This window comes from Cetorhinus maximus, chromosome 9 (genome assembly GCF_964194155.1).
Source record: "Cetorhinus maximus chromosome 9, sCetMax3.hap1.1, whole genome shotgun sequence".
NCBI classification, from domain to species: domain Eukaryota; kingdom Metazoa; phylum Chordata; class Chondrichthyes; order Lamniformes; family Cetorhinidae; genus Cetorhinus; species Cetorhinus maximus.
The window spans coordinates 113,028,909-113,049,104 of record NC_135887.1 but is presented as its reverse complement, the minus strand read 5'-3'; the positions used below and the strand labels follow the sequence as shown (position 1 = coordinate 113,049,104).

The following is a 20,196-nucleotide window of genomic DNA, read 5'->3' as shown; positions in this document are numbered from 1 at the left end:
CCCCCCGCCACCCCTTCCAGATGCTGGGTCCCTTAAACAAGCTCTGAGCGCCTTTGAACAGGGAACTCCGCAAACACACCAGGGTTTGCTTATCGTACAGGCTGCATGGCAAGCCCCAGCCAGCTGCTGGGTTAGTACCGGAGGTGGCAGGATGAGGCCCTTTAAGTGGCCATTAATTGGGTGACCTCCCACCATGGACTTAATTGGGCTGGAGGTAGGAAGGCGGTGGGGTTAAATGGTCCCCTGCCAACAAGATCACCCCAGGGAGGGCACAAGATTCCATCTGAAGTACTGTTGTTAGGTGGGGAACACAGCTGCCAATTTGCACACAGTAAGCTCCCATGAACAGCAATGTGATGATGATCAGGTAATTTTTCTTCACGATGTTGATTGAGGGATAAATATTGGCCAGGATTTTTTTTTTTTTTTTTTGCAAAAATATACTTTATTCATAAAATATCTTCAATCACATTCCAAACCATTTCAAAAACAACATTACAAGGGTACAATCCAGGTTAAACTTTTACAAAATGTATCACCAGGTGCATCAGTACAAACAATATTACAATCATTTACAGCCTTTCATTTTGATCTGTACAGCCCGAGGGGCTCTAAACAGTTCCCAGTCTCTCGGTGCGCTGTGGTAGAAAGGTCTTAGACAGCGACCCTTCCCCATTGCGCCTTTGCGGCAGCTGCCCCAAGCTTTAGTGCGTCCCTCAGCACGTAGTCCTGGACTTTGGATTGTGCCAGTCCGCAACAATCGGTCGGGGACAACTCTTTGTGCTGGAAGACCAACAAGTTTCGGGCAGACCAAAGCGCGTCTTTCACCGAGTTGATGATCCTCCAGCTGCAGTTGATGTTTGTCTCGGTGTGTGTCCCTGGGAACAGCCCGTAGAGCACAGAGTCCTGTGTCACAGAACTGCTCGGGATGAACCTCGACAGCAACCACTGCATCTCTCTCCAGACTTTCTTTGCAAAGGCACAATCCACAAGGAGGTGAACAACGGTCTCTTCCCCACCACAGCCACCTCGAGGGCAACGTGCAGAGGGAGTGAGCCTCCTGGCGTGTAGGAAGGATCTGACGGGGAGGGCCTTTCTCACCACCAGCCAAGCTACGTCTTGGTGCTTGTTGGAAAGTTCTGGCGATGAGGCATTCTGCCAAATGACTTTGACAGTCTGCTCGGGGAACCATCCCACAGGGTCCACCCTCTCCTTTTCCCTCAGGGCCTCTAGGACGTTACGTGCTGACCACTGCCTGATGGACTTGTGGTCAAAGGTGTTTTTCTGCATAAATTTTTCCACCAGGGACAGGTGGTACGGCACGGTCCAACTACTTGGAGCGTTCCGCGGCAGCGTGGCCAGACCCATCCTTCGCAACACCGGGGACAGGTAGAACCTCAGCACGTAGTGACACTTGGTGTTTGCGTACTGAGGGTCTACGCACCGCTTGATGCAGCCACACACAAAGGTGGCCATCAGTATGAGGGCGATGTTGGGCACGTTTTTTCCCCCTTTATCTAGAGGCTTGTACATCGCGTCCCTGCGGACACGATCCATTTTCGACCTCCAGATAAAGCGGAAGATGGCCCGAGTGATCGCCGTCGCGCAGGAGTCTGGAATGGGCCAGACCTGCGCCACGTACAGCAACAGCGAGAGTACCTCACACCTGATGACCAGGTTCTTACCCGCAATGGAGAGGGAGCGTCGCTCCCACATGCCCAGTTTCCTTTTCACCATAGCCACTTGCTCCTTCCAGTTTCTAACGCATGCCCCGGTCCCTCCGAACCATATCCCCAGCACCTTCAGGCCGTCAGCCCTGACAGTGAAGGGGACAAAGGATCGGTCAGCCCAGTTCCCAAAGAACATGGCCTCGCTCTTCCCACGATTTACCTTGGCTCCCGAGGCCAGTTCGAACTGGTCGCAGATGTGCATCAGTCTGCGCACCGACAGCGGATCCGAGCAGAAGACGGCGACGTCGTCCATGTACAGGGAGGCTTTTACCTGAGTGCCTCCACTGCCTGGGATCGTCACTCCTCTTATGCCCGGATCCTTCCTGATGGACTCGGCAAAGGGTTCTATGCAACACACGAAAAGGACAGGCGAGAGAGGACAGCCCTGCCTGACTCCAGATTTAATCGGAAAGCTATCTGTTTCCCACCCATTGATTGAGACTGCGCTACTGATGTTAGTGTAGAGCAGTTGGATCCAATTTCGAATTCCCTCCCCAAACCCCATTTTGGAGAGCACATCCCCCATGTAGGTGTGCGATATTCTGTCAAAGGCCTTCTCCTGATCCAAGCTGATGAGGCAGGTATCCACACCCCTGTCCTGTACATAGGCAATCGTATCCCTGAGCAGCGCCAGGCTGTCAGAGATCTTCCTGCCTGGCACAGAGCAGGTCTGGTCAGGGTGAATCACCAATTCCAGAGCGGATTTGACCCGGTTGGCGATGACCTTGGACCGAATCTTATAGTCCACATTCAACAGTGAAATGGGTCGCCAATTTCTAATTTCCTCCTTTTCCCCCTTGTGCTTGTAGATGAGGGTGATGATGCCCTTCCTCATGGATTCTGACATACTACCGGCCAGGAGCATACTCTCGTACACCCCTAGCAGGTCTGGGCCGATCAAGTCCCACAGAGCCGAATACAACTCCGCCGGCAAGCCGTCGCTTCCGGGGGTTTTACTCTTCTCGAAGGACTCGAGGGCCTTAGTCAGTTCATCAGGAGTTAGCGGTTTGTCCAGGCTCTCCCGCGTACTGTCGTCTAAGACCTCCGTGATAGAGGACAGGAAGGACTGGGAGGCCGTGCTGTCCGTGGGCTTCACGTCATACAATCCGGCATAAAAGGATTTGCTGATCCTCAGAATGTCGGACCGTGATGACTTTACTGAGCCGTCTTCTTCCTTCAGGCTGCTGATCACAGAGCGCTCTCTGTGTACCTTTTGGAAGAAGAAACGTGAGCACGTCTCATCCTGCTCCACGGAGCGGACTCTGGAATGGAAGATGATCTTGGAGGCCTCCGAGGCAAAGTGCGAGGCTTGCTGGCCCTTCACCTCTTGGAGCTCCTCCTTGACATCGACCCCCATCGACTGCAGCCGGAGCAGGTTCTGCATCTTTTTCTGGAGTCGGGACATTTCCCTCTGTTCCTTTCTAGCTTTCTGGGTGCCTTTGAGGATGAAAAACCTCTTGATGCTTCCCTTGATCGCTTCCCACCAGTGTGTCAGGGACTCAAAGAGGGGTTTCACGGTTCTCCAACCTTTGTAATCCCTCTTGAGCTCCTCAATGTTCTCTGGGGTCAGCAGTTGCACATTTAGCTTCCATGCCCCCCTGCCCACCCTCAGGTCCGTCTCCAAGTGGCAGTCCGCCAGTAGGAGGCAGTGGTCAGAGAAGAACACCGGCTTGACCTCGGTGGATCTGACTGTGAATGCACGGGACACAAACAGGAAGTCTATCCTGGAACGAATGGACCCGTCTGGCCGCGACCAGGTGTATCTACGCTGCGCTCCGTCTGCAGGGTTGCTGAAGACATCGTGCAGCTTGGCATCCTTAACTGTTTCCATCAGGGATCTGGACGTAGCGTCCAATCTGCTGCCGGCCCTGCCGGATCGTCCAGCCGCATCGATGATGCAGTTGAAGTCACCGCCCAGAATGACCGGCCTGGAGGTCGCCAGCAGCAGTGGGAGCTGCTGAAAAACCTCCAGCCGCTCAGCCCCTTGTGCCGGGCCATACACGTTAATTAACCGGAGTGGAGCGTTCTTGTACATTACGTCTGCTACGAGGAGTCGCCCGCCCACCACCTCCTTGACCTCGGAGACGGTGAAGTTGCCTCCCCGCAGCAGAATACCCAGGCCGGAGGAACGAGAGTCGTTTCCGCCCGACCAGATCGATGGCCCGTGGGACCACCATCGTGACCATTGCCTGTAGGAGCTGAGGTGCGGTATCGCACACTCCTGCAGAAACAACAGGTCAGCTTTGACCTTGGCTAGGTAGTCCAAGGTCGCAACACATCGCGTAGTAGATTTAATGCTACGCACATTTATGGATACAATCTTTAAACCCATTTTAAAGCATTTATTCTCCTACCAAACCCACTGTCTCTGAGAGTCCCAGACCTTTAGTCTGCTCCTTCATACCCGTAGTGAGCTCAAATTCCTTCACTTTGGATGGGCTGAGGTAGATCTCCTTGGCCGTGTTCTGCTCCGGTGGCATCTGGAGGTTCACGTAGAGAGTGGGTTTTGAGATGACCTTTGCTGGAGAAGCTTCTCCAAAACTCACCCCCTCGGGGGTGTTGCTGTTCCCGGCTTCCTGGAGCTGGGGTGCGGTGATTGCCTCACTGCTCCCCGATTCCAGGGGCTGTGGTGCACTGGCCTCCTCAGGTTGCAGGCAAAGTTGGGGTGCGCTGGTCTCCTTGTTGTCTCCAATTTTCTGGAGCTCGGGTGTCTCGTCCTCCAACGCCCTGGAGCTTTGCCGCCTCTTCTGTCGGTGCCGCCCTGGCACTTCATCATCCGAAGAGCTGCTGCCCTTGTCATCCGTGTCGGATGGGAGACGCCTCTTGCCGCTTCTCTGGGAAACGCCTTTGCTTCTTCTTCGCTCCCTCTTACTTTTCTTCTTCTTCACCGTCCGCCACTCCCCCTGCTGCTTTTCCACTGCTGCCTCCTCCTCCATTGATTCGCTGTCCTGAGGACTGGGAGGTTCAGGGGGTAGTGCTGTTGCTTGGCTCTCTGTTGCCTCAATCTCTTTCTCCACCTTGTCTCTCTCTGTGTCCTCCTTTGTCCCGTTGAGCTCCCTGGGGGCCTTGGTGGTTGGAGTGACATGAAACATTTCTTCTGCTTCCCCCTGGTTGGCTTTGGCTGCCTGTGCGTAAGTACGGCAGCGTTTGGGGCAGGTCCTGTAGAGGTGACTTGCCTCGCCACACAGGTTGCAGCACTTGGCCTGTTTGCAGTCTTTTGTCTGGTACCCTTCCTGTTTGCAGATCTTGCAGAGGGAGGCGCTGCAGTTGGCCGCCACATGACCAGCCTTGCCGCATGAGCGACAATGCTTGGGTTGCCCAGCGTAGACCAGGTAGCCACGGTTTCCCCCGATAGCGAAACTGGAGGGAGGGTGGAAAATGGCTCCCTTACCATCGGTCTTTAGCGTGACCTTAAACAGGCGTTTGCCTGTCCAGATCCCCAAGTCGTCTCGAATCTCGGTGCCGCTCCCCACCTTATCGAAGTACCTGGTGAGGAAGGTGACCACGTCGGCGACAGGGACGAAGGGGTTGTACACATGCACCATCACCTCACGTTCCCGTTGCAACGGCAGAGAAAAGTGCGGCTCCGCCGTCAGGATCTTCATCTCCGGCAGGTCTCTCTTCTCCTCGAACACCCTCAGGAGCCGGACGCAGTCTGCCACCCGCTTGAACGTCACGTCAAAATAACCGCCTTTGCGGGAGTCATGCAGGGTGAAGATCTCCGTAGCTTGGAAGCCGCACGCCTTCAACAGGATCCTCCTGGTGAAGAAGCCCCGATCCATAGGTGATCCTCCTTCGCTGTGGTTCACCGTGACTCGGACGGTGATAGGTAGCCCACGGTATGGATTTGGATTGCGATTGGTTATCGCCCTTCCATCCCGACCTTGCCTTGGCAGGACCATGGTGTCGCCCCTGCAACACTTGATCTTAGCCAAAAGGCCGAGAAGCGATAAATATTGAATACCTTAAAATTAAAGCTAGGCTGTTCAGTGATGATGTCAGGAAGCACTTCACATAAAGGGTAGCAGAAATCTGGAACTCACTCCCCCAAAAAGCAGCTGGAAGTCAATTGAAAATTTCAAAACTGAGATTGATAGAATTTTGTAAGGCTAGGTTACTAAAGGTTGTGGAACCAAGGTGGGTAAATGGAGTTAAGTTGCAGATCAGCCATGATCAAACTGGGGGAATTTTTAAAAAATTATTCATTCATGGGATGTGGGCTTCACTGGATAGGCCAGCATTTATTGACCATCCCTACTTGCCCTTGAGGTGGTGGTGGTGAGCTACCTCCTTGAACCGCTGCTGTCCATGTGGTGTAGGTACAGCCACAGTGCTGTTAGGAAGGGAGCTCCAGGATTTTGACCCAGCAACAATGAAGGAACGGCAATATATTTCCAAATCAGGATGGTGAGTGTTGGAGGAGAACTTCCAAGTGGTGGTGTTCCCATCTCTTTGCTGCCCTTGTCCTTGTAGATGGTAGAGGTCCTGGGTTTGGAAGGTGCTGTCTCAGGATCCTTGGTGAACTCCTGCAGTGCATCTTGTAGAAGGTACACACTGCTGCTACTGTGCACTGGTGGCGGAGGGAGTGAATGTTTGTGGATGTGGTGCCAGTCAAGCTGGACGGTGTCAAGCTTCTTGAGTGTTGTGGGAGCTGTAATCATCCAGGCAAGCGAGGAGTATTCCATCACACTCCTGACTTGTGCCTTGTAGATGGTGGACAGGCTTTGGGGAGTCAGGTGGTGAGTTACTCGTCGCACAATTCCTAGCTTCTGACCTGCTCTTGTAGCCACAGTATTTATATGCATAGTCCAGTTCAAATTCTGGTCAATGATAGCTCCCAGGATATTGATTGTGGGGGATTCAGTGGTGGTAATGCCATTGAATATCAATGGGCGATGGTTAGATTCTCTCTTGTTGGAGATGATCATTGCCTGACACTTGTGTGGTGTGAATGTTACTTGCCACTTGCCAGCCCAAGCCTGGATATTATTCAGGTCTTGCTGCATTTGGACATTGGGAATGGCAGAACAGGCTTGATGGGCTGAATGGCTACATTCATTTTGCTTGCTACAAAGAAGGGTTGAGCAATTCTCTAATTGGTTAACTACAAGATTTCTTTCAAGTTTCAATTTCTTAAAATCTGTATTTGACCCCAGCCTTCATAGCTGTTGAGAATATAATGTTCCAGATTCTGACCAACCTTCATGTGAAAAAGTACTTTCTGATTTCACTCCTAAATGGCCTCAGTTTAATTTTAAGGTTGTGTCCACTTTAACTGGATTTCTCCAATCCCTTTATAATTTTGAAATGCTTCAAGAGACCACCTTCCCCACCCCCAACTTCTATACTAAGTAATTAGCTGTCCTTACCAGTAATGACACATCCCATGTTAAAAGATTCGTAGGGAATACAACAAGTTCCATTAATATAGCACCCTTAACATAAAATGTGCCAAGCCGCTTCACAGGAGCATTAAAAAATGGCACTGACAGGAAGAGATCACCAAAAGCTTAGTCCAAGTGGCAGGCTTTAAGGAGCGGCCTGAAAGTGGTCATGAGAAGTAGAGTGGGGAAGAGATTTAGGGTGGGAATTCCAGAGCTTGGGGCCACCAATGGTGGAACAATGAAAACTGGGATTGCACAAGATGCCGGGATTGAAGCAACACAGAGATCCAGTGAGGTTGTTGGTGGAGAAGGTTTCAGAGGAAACAGGTTGAGGCCATGGAAAGATTTGAAAACAATGAAGATGATTTTACAACTGAAGTATTGTCACACAGTAGCCAGCAAGCAGAGGAATGAAGAGTGAACCAGATTTGGAGTGAGTTAGGATACGAGCAGTGGAGTTTTGGATGAGCACAAAGTTTATGTAAGGTGGAAGCCGGGAGGTCAGCCAGGAGTGCATTGAATAGTCAAGTCCAGTGATAACAAAAGCATGGATGAGAGTTTCACCAGCAGCTGAGGCAGGGGCAGCGTCAGGCAATATTGTGCAGGTGGAAGTTAGAATTCTTGACCATGGAGGGGACATGTGCTCAAGTCTATGCAACCTGTCCTCATAACTTAAGCCTTCAAGCTGGTATCATTCTTACTTTTTATTCATTCATGTGATGTGAATGACACTGGCAAAGCCAACATTTATAGCCATCCCTAATGCCCTTGAGAAGGTGGTGGTGAGCTGCCTCCTTGAACTACTGCAGTCAATGTGGTGGGTATAGCCACCGTGCTGTAAGGGAGGGAATCCCAGGATTTTGACCCAGCAACAGTGAAGGAACGGTGATATATTTCCAAGTCAGAATAGTATGTAACTTGGAGGTGAATTTGTAGGTGGTGTTCCAATGTGTCTGCTGCCCTTGTGAGGTCGCAGGCTTGGAAGGGGCTGTCAAAGGAGCCTTGGCAAGTTGCTGCAGTGCATCTTGCAGATGGTACATTCTGGTGATTCTGTACTATAAATATAGCATAAACTCATCACTAATTCCTGCCAGTTAACAAGTTACCCTGAGAGCTGGTGTTTCCTCACAACCCTCACTGTGCACATGCTGATGGAAACAGTTGTGTTATATTGTGTAACATCGCACAATTTATCCAACTGTACAAAATGTTAAGAGCAATTACTGTATCTAATTTCAGGAAAAAAAGCTAACAGGGATGAGAAAGAAGCATGAAATACCAGGCATTCTGCTGAAATATGATATTAGCTCTCTTAAGATCCTGATATCTGAAGAAGGAATGCCAACCAGCCAGTTTCTCATTCGCCTTTGCGGCATAGTCGGTGGAATCTTTTCTACTGCAGGTAGATACACAAGGTATTTTTTATATAAAAGATGCAACAGGTCTGACAAAAGCAACTCATTCCACATGTGTCCCTAATAGGGGATGGTTTACAAGAACTCTAGTATAAGTCAGCTGAAGCTCAGTGGGTCTCACTGCAGAAACCTGAGCATATAGTTTACATTGACACTCCTCCAGTGCAGTACTGAGACATTAACAGAGGCTCCTGCCTGCCCTCTTTTGTGGGCTTAATAGATCCCAGGGCCAGAGTGACCAACTCTGGGCAAAAAAAATTAAGGGGAAACTGCCATTGGGGTTTGCTGGCTAGACAGAGAGCAGGAATGGGGAGTGGGAGTAGCAGGGGGTGGGGCTGGTGAGGCCTTGACTTGTGCATGAGGCTCGTCACAGGCATGGAGCCCGCCCAGAGTGTGATAGTTCTACCGCTAGCTGGGAAACTACGCTCCGGACACGTTCTGGACAGCCTGGAACCCAAACCTCCCACCTGCTGGTGCTGTACAGCCCTCAGAAGTGTGTGCTAGCAGCGCTCCTACGCGGCTATGTGGGCTAGAGTCTGCGCCTGTGCAGTAGCACAGTGCGCAACCACAGGCAGCAGAAATCCGGGACAAAATGCATCCTGGGAAGGTCTGACCCGGGACGGTTAAGTCACCCGGTCCAGGGCTACTATTTCGAAGAGCAGTGGAGGTAGCCCCAGAGTCCGGGTCTATATTTATCCCTCAACTAACACTACTGAAAAAAAAATCAGATTCTTTGGTTATTGTTGTTTGTGGAAACTTTGCTGTGAAATAATTGGCTACCACATTCAATAAGTATTTCACTGGTTATAAAGCACTGTGAGGTGTCCTAAGGTGGTGGATGGCACAATATAAATGCAAACTCTTTCTTTAGGTCACTTTACAGTGCGTGGACAACTAAGTGCACAATGACACCCAGCTAAGGGGAAATATTTTCTCAGCATCTAGCCTGTCAAGTTCCTTAAGAATTTTATGTGCTTGAATTCGATCACCTCTCGTTCTTTTAACTCCAGGGAATATAGGCCTAGTCTACTCATAGGACAATCCCTTCAGCCAATGAACAAGTCCATTGAACCTTTGTTGCACTCCCTCAAGGGCAAGTATGTCCTTCCATATGTAAGGAGGTCGAAACTGCACACAGTACTCCAGCTGTAGCCCTATATCGAGCAAAAGGGTACAGCTTCTCATTGGCAATTTTCTACTCAAAGTTTCTGATTGAGCAGCAAAATAGTGGTTAAGTCAAGACAATCGGTACTTTTGCTTCTCCAGTCAGGATTCTCACTCCCGAGGCTTGAGGACATAATCCAATGCAGTATTCAGGGAACACTTCAATGTCAAAGGTGCCATCTTGCAGATCAGACATTAAACAAAGGCCCAGCTGCCTGTTCAAGTAATAGATCCCATGGCACCATCCAAAGAGCAGGGCAGTCCTCCTGCTGTCCTGCCTTAGATTTATTCCTCAACCAACATCACTTCCATACCTTTTAGCAACCCGATGGCTTGGTTGCCAGTATACTCATTGATCTTTTCCTGAAGCAATCCAGAACTCATCCACTCCCCAGTTCTTTTCTCAAAGCACTGTATCTTTCTTTCAAGTGTATGTAGACTCTTCCCTTAAAAAAGCCTCAACTTTTCTGTTGCATTAAATCTTAACTTCTCTCTTCACTCTCATATTAATCTAAATTGACGTTAACTCCATTACCAATGGAAATAGTTTTTCCATATTCACTGTTAAAATTCTCAAAAATCTACACTAAATCTCATTTTAGCCTTTGCTACTCCAGGGGAAATAATCTCAGTACAAGTCACCCCCTCATGTTTAATATTCTCATCCAGTCTGCTTTTCTCACATAAGAAACAGCAGCAGCAGCAATGTTTCCTTTAAAATTTTGTTGTTGCGCATGACCAGTTCTTTTAATCTGTGGGATACCTTTAAAAATGTTTTGTGTCATGTTTACTATGTAGCAAGGCCTGCACAGTCATGCACACAGGCAACTTATTGCGAATAATGAGTAGGCCATATGGCCCCTCAAGGCTGCTCCGCCATTCGGTAAAATTGTCGATTTTCTATCTCTACTCCACTTTTGCGCAGTTCATATACTGCATCCCTTGATTCCCACAGTGTCTGAAAATCCATCAACTTCACACCTGAATATAGTCAACAACTGGCTAACATTTGTTGCGATTCCTAGTTGCACTTGAGGAGATGGCGGTGGGCTGCTTCTTGAACCACTATCTTCCATCATATCTTTTACATCACCCAAGCAGACAGATGGCCAACACCTCAGGCAGTGCAATACTCTCCCAGTACTACAGCAGAGGAGTGTCAATGTAGATTATATGCTTAAATCTATGGATTGGCATTTTAACCCACAATCTTCTGATGCTGGACTCAGATGTGAAAGCAGATACATTGAATCATAGAATGGCTACATAGCACAGAAGGAATACATTTGGCCCCTCTTTCCACACTGGCTCTCTGCAAGAGCAACTCAGTAGTCTCACTCCCCTGTCCTTTCCCTGGTAGCCCTGCAAGTTTTCTCTCCTCAGATAATTATTCAATTCCCTTTGAAAAGCCATGATTGAATTTACTTTCGCCACATTCTGGATCCTAAACATATTTCCTCATTGATTCTTTGGCCAACCACCTTAAATTGGTGACCTCTGGTTCTTGGACCCTTCAATCAATGGGAACAGTTTCTACATCTACTGTTTAGACCTCTCATTATTTTGAACACCTCTATCAAACCTCCTCTCACCCTTCTCTAAGGAGGAAAAACCCAAGCTTTCCAATCTATCCAAGTAATTGAAGTCTATCAGTGCTGGAACCATTCTTGTAAATCTTATCCGCACTCTCTAAAGCTTTGCCATCCTTCCCGAGGTGTGGTAGCCAGAATTAGACACAATACTCCAGTTGAGGCTGAACCAGTTTTATAAAGTTTCCTCGTAACTTCCTTGTTTTTCTACTCCTTGCCTTTATATAAAGCCCAAAATCCTGTATGCCTTTTTAACCACTTTTTCACATGGTGTTAAGATCAAAGAAAAAAAGGCATGATTGCATTTAATAGTCTTCATTTGCTCCTAAAAATGCTTATATTACTCTCTTTAGGACTACTACACGATGTTTGTGGGTTCATTATTAATCTTCTTTGCTGCCACTGCAAGCCCAGAGAACAGCTGCAAAGGTAAGGGATACAATGTCCAATATTTTGCAGTTATAGGAAAGTAGAAACCACTGGATTCACCAGTTCAGGGTAATGAAGGTTATTTGGACAAACTTAATTCACCTATCCAGACCCTAAAGTCCCATCATTGCAGCATTCTTTAACAATTCCAGGGTTTTATCTCGAGTACATTCCACCAGATTATCCTGTGAAAATTTCCTTACACTCTTAAAATTTGTTATTTTCAAATAGTTTCTCCAAATTTAAATTTTCCATACTGTTTTGTCCATATTGCCATCTTTCTGATGGCCAGGCTTCGGAGAGCACACAAAGGAGGTTTACCAGGATGACGCCAAGGATCAGCAACTTCAGTTATGTGGAGAAATTGGAGAAGCTTGGATTGTTCTCCTGAGAGCAGAGGAGGTTATAGGGAAATCTAATAGAGGTAGTCAAAATAATGAGGGGTTTTGATAGAGCAAATAGAAAGAAGCTGTTTCCTCTGGCAAGCAAGTCAACAATTAGAAGCAACAGGTTTAAAATAAATGGAAAGAGAACTAGAGGCCCAAAGAGGGCTATTAAAATCTATAACTCACTCCTTGATAGGGTGGTGGAAGTAGGTTTCATAAGAACTTACAAAAGACAAATGGGTATGTACTTGAAGATGACTTGGAGGTTATAAGGGAAACAGGTGGGATGTGGCACTAAATTGGGTAGATCTTTCGAAATAACCAGCAGAGTCATGACTGACCAAATGACTTCCTGCTGTGCTGCAAGATTCTAGGATTCCTTTCAAGGCTGAATGGCCGAAGCTTCTTGAATCTTTCTCCAGATCCCTGACACTTGCGACTATCACAATGTAGCCAAGTGAATTGGTCTACTTACCTCATGCATGCAAATTCTTCCCCCTTGGAAATTTAAATGTGGTCTGTTGTATACACTAACTTTTAGTAAACTGCTCTAGAAAATGGGATGGTTAAAAAGCCTAAAAAATGTGTTTTACAAGATTTACTTAGCACTAGATTTTTCATGTGCTCAGAAATCCAAAGAAAATTGTACTGTTAAGCCTAATTAATCCAGATCTAGTTAATCCAGAATCAGTTGCTCTCATCTTGAAGCATTATTGGCAAAGTAATAGAATTAAAAGAACTTGATTAGTTAATCTGACTGTCCAGCCAATCTGTTGAAATCTCTAGTTAAAGCTACCTGTTAAGCCACTTTAACTTTATAATAAATATTCATCTATTTCAGGCAAGGATGAAATTCTGCCCCAACGAAGCGGCGCCAACATGAAGCATACAACGGGCCATGTAGTCAGAATCTTTTAGCAATGCAATTTTAACACTTGTTGGGGAAAGGGGTAGTTGTTTGGTGGGGAGTAAGTGAACCTCTAATTTTACTTAAATAAATACTCCAATTTGTTTTTGGTTCTCAAAGGCACCCATTTAATTTTCCATCCACAAATCACTGTAGTTGTACTGCAAACTGTGACACTGACGCTTGTCCATTTTTCATACAAACAGTGTAAAAAATATGAATGCTGCCGTTGCAGTGTAGCATTTTTAACATTGCTTTCAGAATGAAAAAAGTTTTACTCTGAGTGTACAGAAAATCATTTTCCTAAAATTAATTCCAATACAGATTTAACCTTACTGGTACACCAGCTGATAGCCAATAAATAATAACTATTTTGATTACAAATGTAATCTATTGTCCTCTGTAGAAACATTCACTAAAAAAAAGTGTCATTATTTTTTAAGGCAGCCAGCCACACAATGCACATTGAAGTACTATTTTTACAAGTTTTTTTTTAAAGAGCACAGCAAAAGCCTGTGCCATTTTCACACACCAGCTCCCCTCCTCCACACATTACAAATCTCTTTTAAGTGCTGTATACAGACTAGTCCAGGCAAAAGAGTCTTTAACAAGGTTCCCCTGCAGATTATCTGCCTTATAAGAGGAAAAAATATACCAGCACATGGTCACCAACTCCCAGTTAACTAAAGCCGAAAAGGACACTCGCTGTTTGCAAAATGCCCTGTTTTCTTTTTCTTTGTTGCAGCCATATAAAGGAAGGATTGAATTTTAGTTGCTAACATTGGAAGTGGCAGACACTTCTGCACAATAAATTTAATCAAATCTTTCTCGAGATGGGTGCTGCTACCCAGTTTAGAAAGTTGGGAGGTGGTGGAGTGGTGTGGAAGTGGAAAACAGAGCAAAGCTTTTGCTGCAGAAGGCAAACAATATTCTGAAGACTGGAGCATTTCACAAAGGTTTTTTTACACAAGTTTGTTGTCCAGCCATTCCTTCCTCACTCAAGGCAGAGGACGCTGAGTAACCAATGAACATTTCCGTTACAGTACATCATTGTAGTTCAGCCGCCAAACTACTCATTGCATTCATCTCATGCTTCATAAGCAAAGGGAGAGGAATAATTTTGAGTTATGGGGACTTGCATCAATAAGCATATCTACGCCATGAAATTAGAAGTGTCTTTTTTTTAAAAAACTACAAGAATGATGAGATTGCGTAAATGTGAGTACACACTGCTGTGAATTAAAGCCTGGTGGCATGGGTCTTGGCTTCATTTAACCTTTTGCTCTCTCTATGTTGTTGATTTGAAACAGATTTAGATTTTTCAATATAAAGACAAGCGCCTCAATGCTATATTTCACTCAACCAGGCACCAGTATCAACAATTATTAATTAGTAAGGTCAAATGGTCAATATCTCAAGTTAAGAGCTGTGATCACACCAATAGTAAATACATCATTTATAATCGCAGAAAGATTTGAGATGTGTCCGCATTTTAGTTCAGTCGGGCAGAGGCTAAACAGTACCCACCAGTATAACTAACTACTTGACTTATTGTTATTAGTGAGATAATAAGATTACATTGGTCATGAGGCCACAAAAACTAAACAGTATATTCACAGCTCAAGAGTAAACCTGTAACATAATTCCAAAAATAATACACTTTGCTCATTTCAACTTTTGCAACAATGCCAGCATCCCAATTGGAACAATCAAATGGAAAATGGCAGTAAATCAGAGAGACCGATTGATATTCTCACACCTGTCATTTAGAAAATCTTCAGTATCTTAAGTATAGGGAAGTCAGGCACATTCTGATACCCCAAATAAAAGGGCTTTCCCCCTCTCCCCAGGTCAAGGCAAAGGACCATTAAATTCATTTTTCTAAGACTTTATCAAAATCCAACTATCTATAGACGTCTGCAGAGAGCATGCTATGTTGATTCGCCAATCCCATTTATCTTTCAGGAATGTTTACAGGCAGTAGATAGCTTAGGTCTTCCAATAAATCCAACTCTCTAAATTAGAAATCATTCAGAAAAAGGTCAGGGTGGGGTGCAGGGTGAAATTGGTCTTGGCCATGGTGTGAAATGGATATCAGCGAATTAACTGCCAGTTTTATACTCTGACAGATTTTGTTATCCATTGATATCACACCACCCCTTTTCCCACCAACTGTTTTGCCTTTTGCACTCAGGCATTCAGTTAAAGCTCCTGGAATTTAAACACTAGTTTTTCAGAACAGTACTGGATGGTCTTGCAGGGCACTGCTGCAGAAAGTATGAACGAAAGTTACCTCTGATACCTTCAAGTTAACTGCACCCCTCCCAAGCTGATGGCAGAGTTTCAAGTCTGAAGCACGCCTTGTTTAACAATTGTTGCTTTATGCCCAGATCAGCTACAGCAAATAGTACAATCGCTACCTAAAGGCAGCTAGGGTGGAATGGGGCAAGTTCAGCCGCAAATCCAGACAGTCAAGTGGATAAATATATGAAGGCAAACTCCAACCTCGATGTGAATGGTTAGGAGGTTTCTTTCACTGGGTCTTTTTTTTGTTGCATCACTGAAGTTTAAGCTGAATGTCCTATCCCATTAACCGAAAGGTAAATTGATAAAGCGAAACTGAACATGCACTGAGTAAATTAGCATTTACGGACAAACTCTACTTGCAACAGGGCATGTTTCATAAACTTCCCATGAAGAGTCAGAGATGACCTACAGAAATTTGAACACGGTTATTCAATGGAGAAAAAAAAACTTGTTTTCCCAACATCATTCTTTCTTCAGTGTTGAAACTCATTTTAAACCCCGAAACTGATTTTTTTCACTGTACTTCAGTGCATTTCTCTACTTTTAATGGTGCTAGATAGCCGACCCAAATTATCGTAAAGTAGCTTCAACAAATTACGTACATGACAAAATATAACAAGATACAGGTATTTTCTTTTAGTACAAACATTAACACAAGGTTTATCAATGTCCAGTACAGCTATCTATAATGCATAGGTGACTGAGTGCTTATGGTACTGTCAGTATCTCATGGTACTAGATGCCCTGAAGTAGGACAAGAATTTGTAGCACAAGCTGACCACAAAGTACCAGATGTTCCGTGCCATCTGCGATCTTGCAATGAAAATTCTCCAGATCAGGACAACCAGGATGGTATTGAATGCATAGCGAATATTTCTCAACCTGCAATTTAACAAAAGAGTTTCTCAGGCTTGCTATGTATACATATTTAAGCGTAGCTTAGAATTAATCCAGACCAACACCAATACTTATCTCAAAATTTCACATGACTTAGAGCACATAGGAAAGAAATATCAATTACAAGATGATGGTACACCATTTTTCTAACATATCAATTCAACAATGAGCTGAGAAAAAATGGACAAAGTGCTTTTGTTTAGAATTATTTGCTCTTCAAGCAATGTTTATAAAGCCAAATATATTGGCCATCCCTCACTGCCTTCAGAAGGGTTAGACTTTTAACTTAGTGGAGCCGAATGTAACAACAGAACGGCTTGCACTGCCACTTCAGAGGGAGGGCATGAAGAGTCACAAAGGGGACAAAATGAACCAGTCATTATTTCTTAAATGACAAGTATCAGCTTTCGTGGGTCCCTCAGGGGCCCGGCCACAGGCTACTAGATTACCATGGCCACTACAAAACATCATCACGAGAATAAAACGTAACCTGGCTTAAACATTTTCACTGGCAGTATTTCAGTACACCTAAAACATGTTAAATTTTCTTTTTAACCATTATAGAACAAACAATTAAACTAAGCATAAAGCAAATTTCTGCATAAACAAAACTATCTTTCAGTAGACCCTATGGAAAGGAAAAACGTGGCGACATTTGAACTCGGGGTTTAACTTTTCACTTAGGAAGTTGATGTCAATTTTGAGCTCCTACACAAGGCAGGCTGTTGTTGACTCACCATATGATTCTAATAATCCAGTAAAGCCAAACGAGCTCCTGACCATGGATAAGAAGGAAATATCATCAAATACCATAAGAACTGCAGCAGTTTTAAGCAGGTCCTCCACCGCCTTCAAGAGGCAATGAGGGATAGGCAATAAATGCTGGAATGGATTAAAACCAAAATCTGGTTGAAAACTGAGTGGAATGGGCCTATTCTCTGGACTGTAAAAAAATGGGGTGATCGCATTAAAACATATAAAATTCTTGAGGCTTGACTGGATAGATGTTGAAAGGTTGTTTCCCCCAGCTAGACAATCTAGAGGGGAGGTGGTGGCGTAGTGATGTTGTAACTGGACTGGTAATCCAGAGGCCCAGCGTGATGCTCTGGGGACCCAGGTTCAAATTCCACCAAGGCAGATAGTGGAATTTGAATTCAATAAATATCTGGAATTAAAAGTCTAATGATGACCACGAAACCATTGTCAATTGTTGTAAAAACCCATCTGGTTCACTAATGGCCTTTAGGGAAGGAAATCTGCTGTCCTCACCTGGTCTGGCCTACATGTGACTCCAGACCCACAGCAATGAGACTGACTCTTAAAAATGCCCTCTGAACAAGGGCAATTAGGAGTGGGCAATAAATGCTGGCCTAGCCAGCGCGCCCACATCCGACGAACGAATATAAAAAAAAAAGAACAAATCAGTCTCAGGATAAGAGGTCAACCCCAAAGGTGAGAAATTTCTTCATTCAGAAGGTTGTGAAACTTTGAAATTCTATGCCCCAGAAAGCTACAGATGTTCAGTCATTCAGTATACCCAAGAACAAAAATCGCTAGATTTTGGGGATTCAAGGGATCAGGGATAGGGCAGGAAAGTGGAGGCAGAAGGGAAAAGTTTAACCACGATCTAACTGAATGATGCAGAAGACTCGAGGGGCCATATGGCCTTCTCCTGCTCCTTTTCCTTATGCTTTAATGCCAAATCTTTACCCTGCTGAATTAAACAGTCCCATCCATTCCAGGATATGGAAGGCCTCGCATTGGCATGTTTCCCCAATCTCTTAGGTGGAAGAGAAAGGCTGCAGTCCTTGTCTGACACAGAGTCTGAGGCAAGGTTGGGGAGGGGGGAGAAGTCATTCTCCACCTGTGCAGACCAGGCCCCTTGCCCAAGTGAATCCACAAGCTCCTACCCATTGTGCTAGGGAATATTGTACACTGGTCAGGAAATTTTGTCCATTGTATACAATGTAAGTCACATGGTACTTTAAAGAGCAGGAAATTGAGGATAGAAACTGATGAGAGCCTAAAAGATGGAGAGTGCAAAAGCTGGGAACAGCACTTTGGAGGGTTGGGCAAGGCAGCACACAAGCAAAATAAAAAGCCAAGGATAGTGTTTTTTGAAGCGGGAGGCAAGTGAGGTAGAGAATAAGTTGAAAGCAGTAGCAGTGTACATGAAGCAGGGTGGCAGGGAAAGAAAAGAGGGCTAGAGAAAGAGAGAAGCCACAAGTGACACTAAGGGTAGCAAGTAGCATTTCAGGATGCTTTTCCATAGTTTGATCCCATGTTATGCAGGATACAATGTACTTATCATATACATCTTGTATAAACTATCCTAATGGTGAAGTATTTTACAGCTTATTTAAGACGTGCAGAATTAGGCTGGTGGGCCAATTCAGTCCTGCACTGTTAAATTGTGGCCACGCATGTGCGTGTGTGCACTTTAGTAAAGCAATTTGCCAACCAGAGGTTGACCACCTCCAGCGAGAGCCACATTTTTAGTCAAAACAAAGTGTAGGCTCTCATTTCTTTTTAACAAGCACCTGAATTAGATCCTTTCCCCACTCATCACTCCTCCCTTCTCAACACAGGAGCTACAATTTTAATTGCATACATTATGTCACCAAGCCAACATACTTGATCAGATGTTTCCTGGCAGCTGGAAGTCCAGACAGCTCTTCATTTAGCACATATTTCTTGGTTCCCATACAGTAATTCTCCATGTACTCTGCCCAGTGAAGCTGTCTCACATCAAAGTTGAATACCTTACAAAGCAAATAAAAAAAATGCAATTCTTACTAAAACATTGTGTAATCAGACTAGAGATACATTCAAGCACTGCAGCCTGACATGAGCAGCCAGCTGGTTTGCAAAGAGATTTGATGAATTACCAAGCCAGAAGTTTCTGGAGCTGCAGATAAAAATAACCTGCCTGGAAATCTTCATATCACAATGCATCAGTGCTTCAATTGAAGCAGAAATTCTACAGAGACTAGATTTCACAAAAACATTAATTACACTTTTAAGATATTTCCACTGGCAGAAGGGCCGGTAACCAGGGGACACATATTTAAAGTAATTGGCAAAAGAACCAGTGGGAAGATGGAGATTTCTTTTAAAAAATAAAACACAGCAAGTTATGATCTGAATGTGCTATTTATAAAGGTGGTGGAAACAGATTCAACAGTAACTGTCAAAAGGGAATTGAATAAATTCTTAAGGGAAATTTGCAGGGCTACGGGGAAAAAGGGAGGTGGGGAATGGGAGCTAGCAGAGGCATGGTGGGCTGAATGGGCTTGCTTCTGTGCTGTAAGATTCCATGATTAGTATCCAGGTGAGAAGTTGGTTCTATTTTTTAAGCTGAAAATGATGAGTAATAAGTAGGGAGCAAGCTCAAACCGCAATAAAGAATGTGAAGTTTGAAGTACTGCAATGCTATGCATCATCTTTTTTCTGCAAAGCATACTTTATACACACATGCACAGACACACACAACTGAATGCATCCAGAATGAAGAGGCTTGTGTGGTGCATTAACAGCAGCATTGACAAGTTGGGCTAAATGGCCTATTTCTATGCTGTAGACTCTGAGGTAATTCAGAATGTTAACACAGCAGTGATCTCATTGCTCATGTGTTCAAGTTACAATGTGAAACTTATGTTTTACTTTGCAATAGAAATAGTTAAGGTTAGTCTCAACAATGACTACATTTCAAAAGTAACAAATACTGCAAGTATGAAATGAAAACAGAAAATGCTGGAAACACTCAGCAGGTCAAGCAGCATCTCTGGAGAGAGAAAAAGTGTTAACGTTTCAGACCGATGATCTTTCATCAGAACTGAAAAAAGGTAATTGGCCTGAAATGTTAATCCTATATTTTTCACTTCCAGCAGATGCTGCCTGACCTGCGGAGTGCTGCCATCATTTTCTGTTTCTACTTTGTAAAGTGTTTCATTGGCTGTAAGTCAGGATGTCTTGACTTCATGAATTC

The 20,196-nt window shown here is 45.1% G+C and overlaps 2 protein-coding genes across 3 annotated transcripts in view; one reads left to right on the top strand and one right to left on the bottom strand.

Moving 5' to 3' along the window:
• Positions 1-13,057, top strand: part of LOC144684946 (endoplasmic reticulum-Golgi intermediate compartment protein 2-like) — a 55,998-nt gene extending 42,941 nt beyond the window's left edge. The window contains exons 11-13 of the mRNA XM_078549392.1: positions 8,354-8,516; positions 11,636-11,711; positions 12,939-13,057. Of these exons, the coding sequence (XP_078405518.1) occupies positions 8,354-8,516; positions 11,636-11,711; positions 12,939-12,948 (249 nt within the window). The 3' untranslated portion in view covers positions 12,949-13,057. The remainder of the gene's footprint in view (positions 1-8,353; positions 8,517-11,635; positions 11,712-12,938) is intronic.
• A 47-nt stretch (positions 13,058-13,104) lies between these two features.
• The window catches only part of far1 (fatty acyl CoA reductase 1), a 123,735-nt gene continuing 116,643 nt past the window's right edge, over positions 13,105-20,196 (bottom strand). For both annotated transcript variants that reach the window (XM_078549384.1, XM_078549385.1), the window contains exons 11-12: positions 18,843-18,970; positions 13,105-16,193 (exon numbers count right to left, since the gene is read on the bottom strand). In XM_078549384.1, the coding sequence (XP_078405510.1) occupies positions 16,031-16,193; positions 18,843-18,970 (291 nt within the window). In that variant the 3' untranslated portion in view covers positions 13,105-16,030. The remainder of the gene's footprint in view (positions 16,194-18,842; positions 18,971-20,196) is intronic.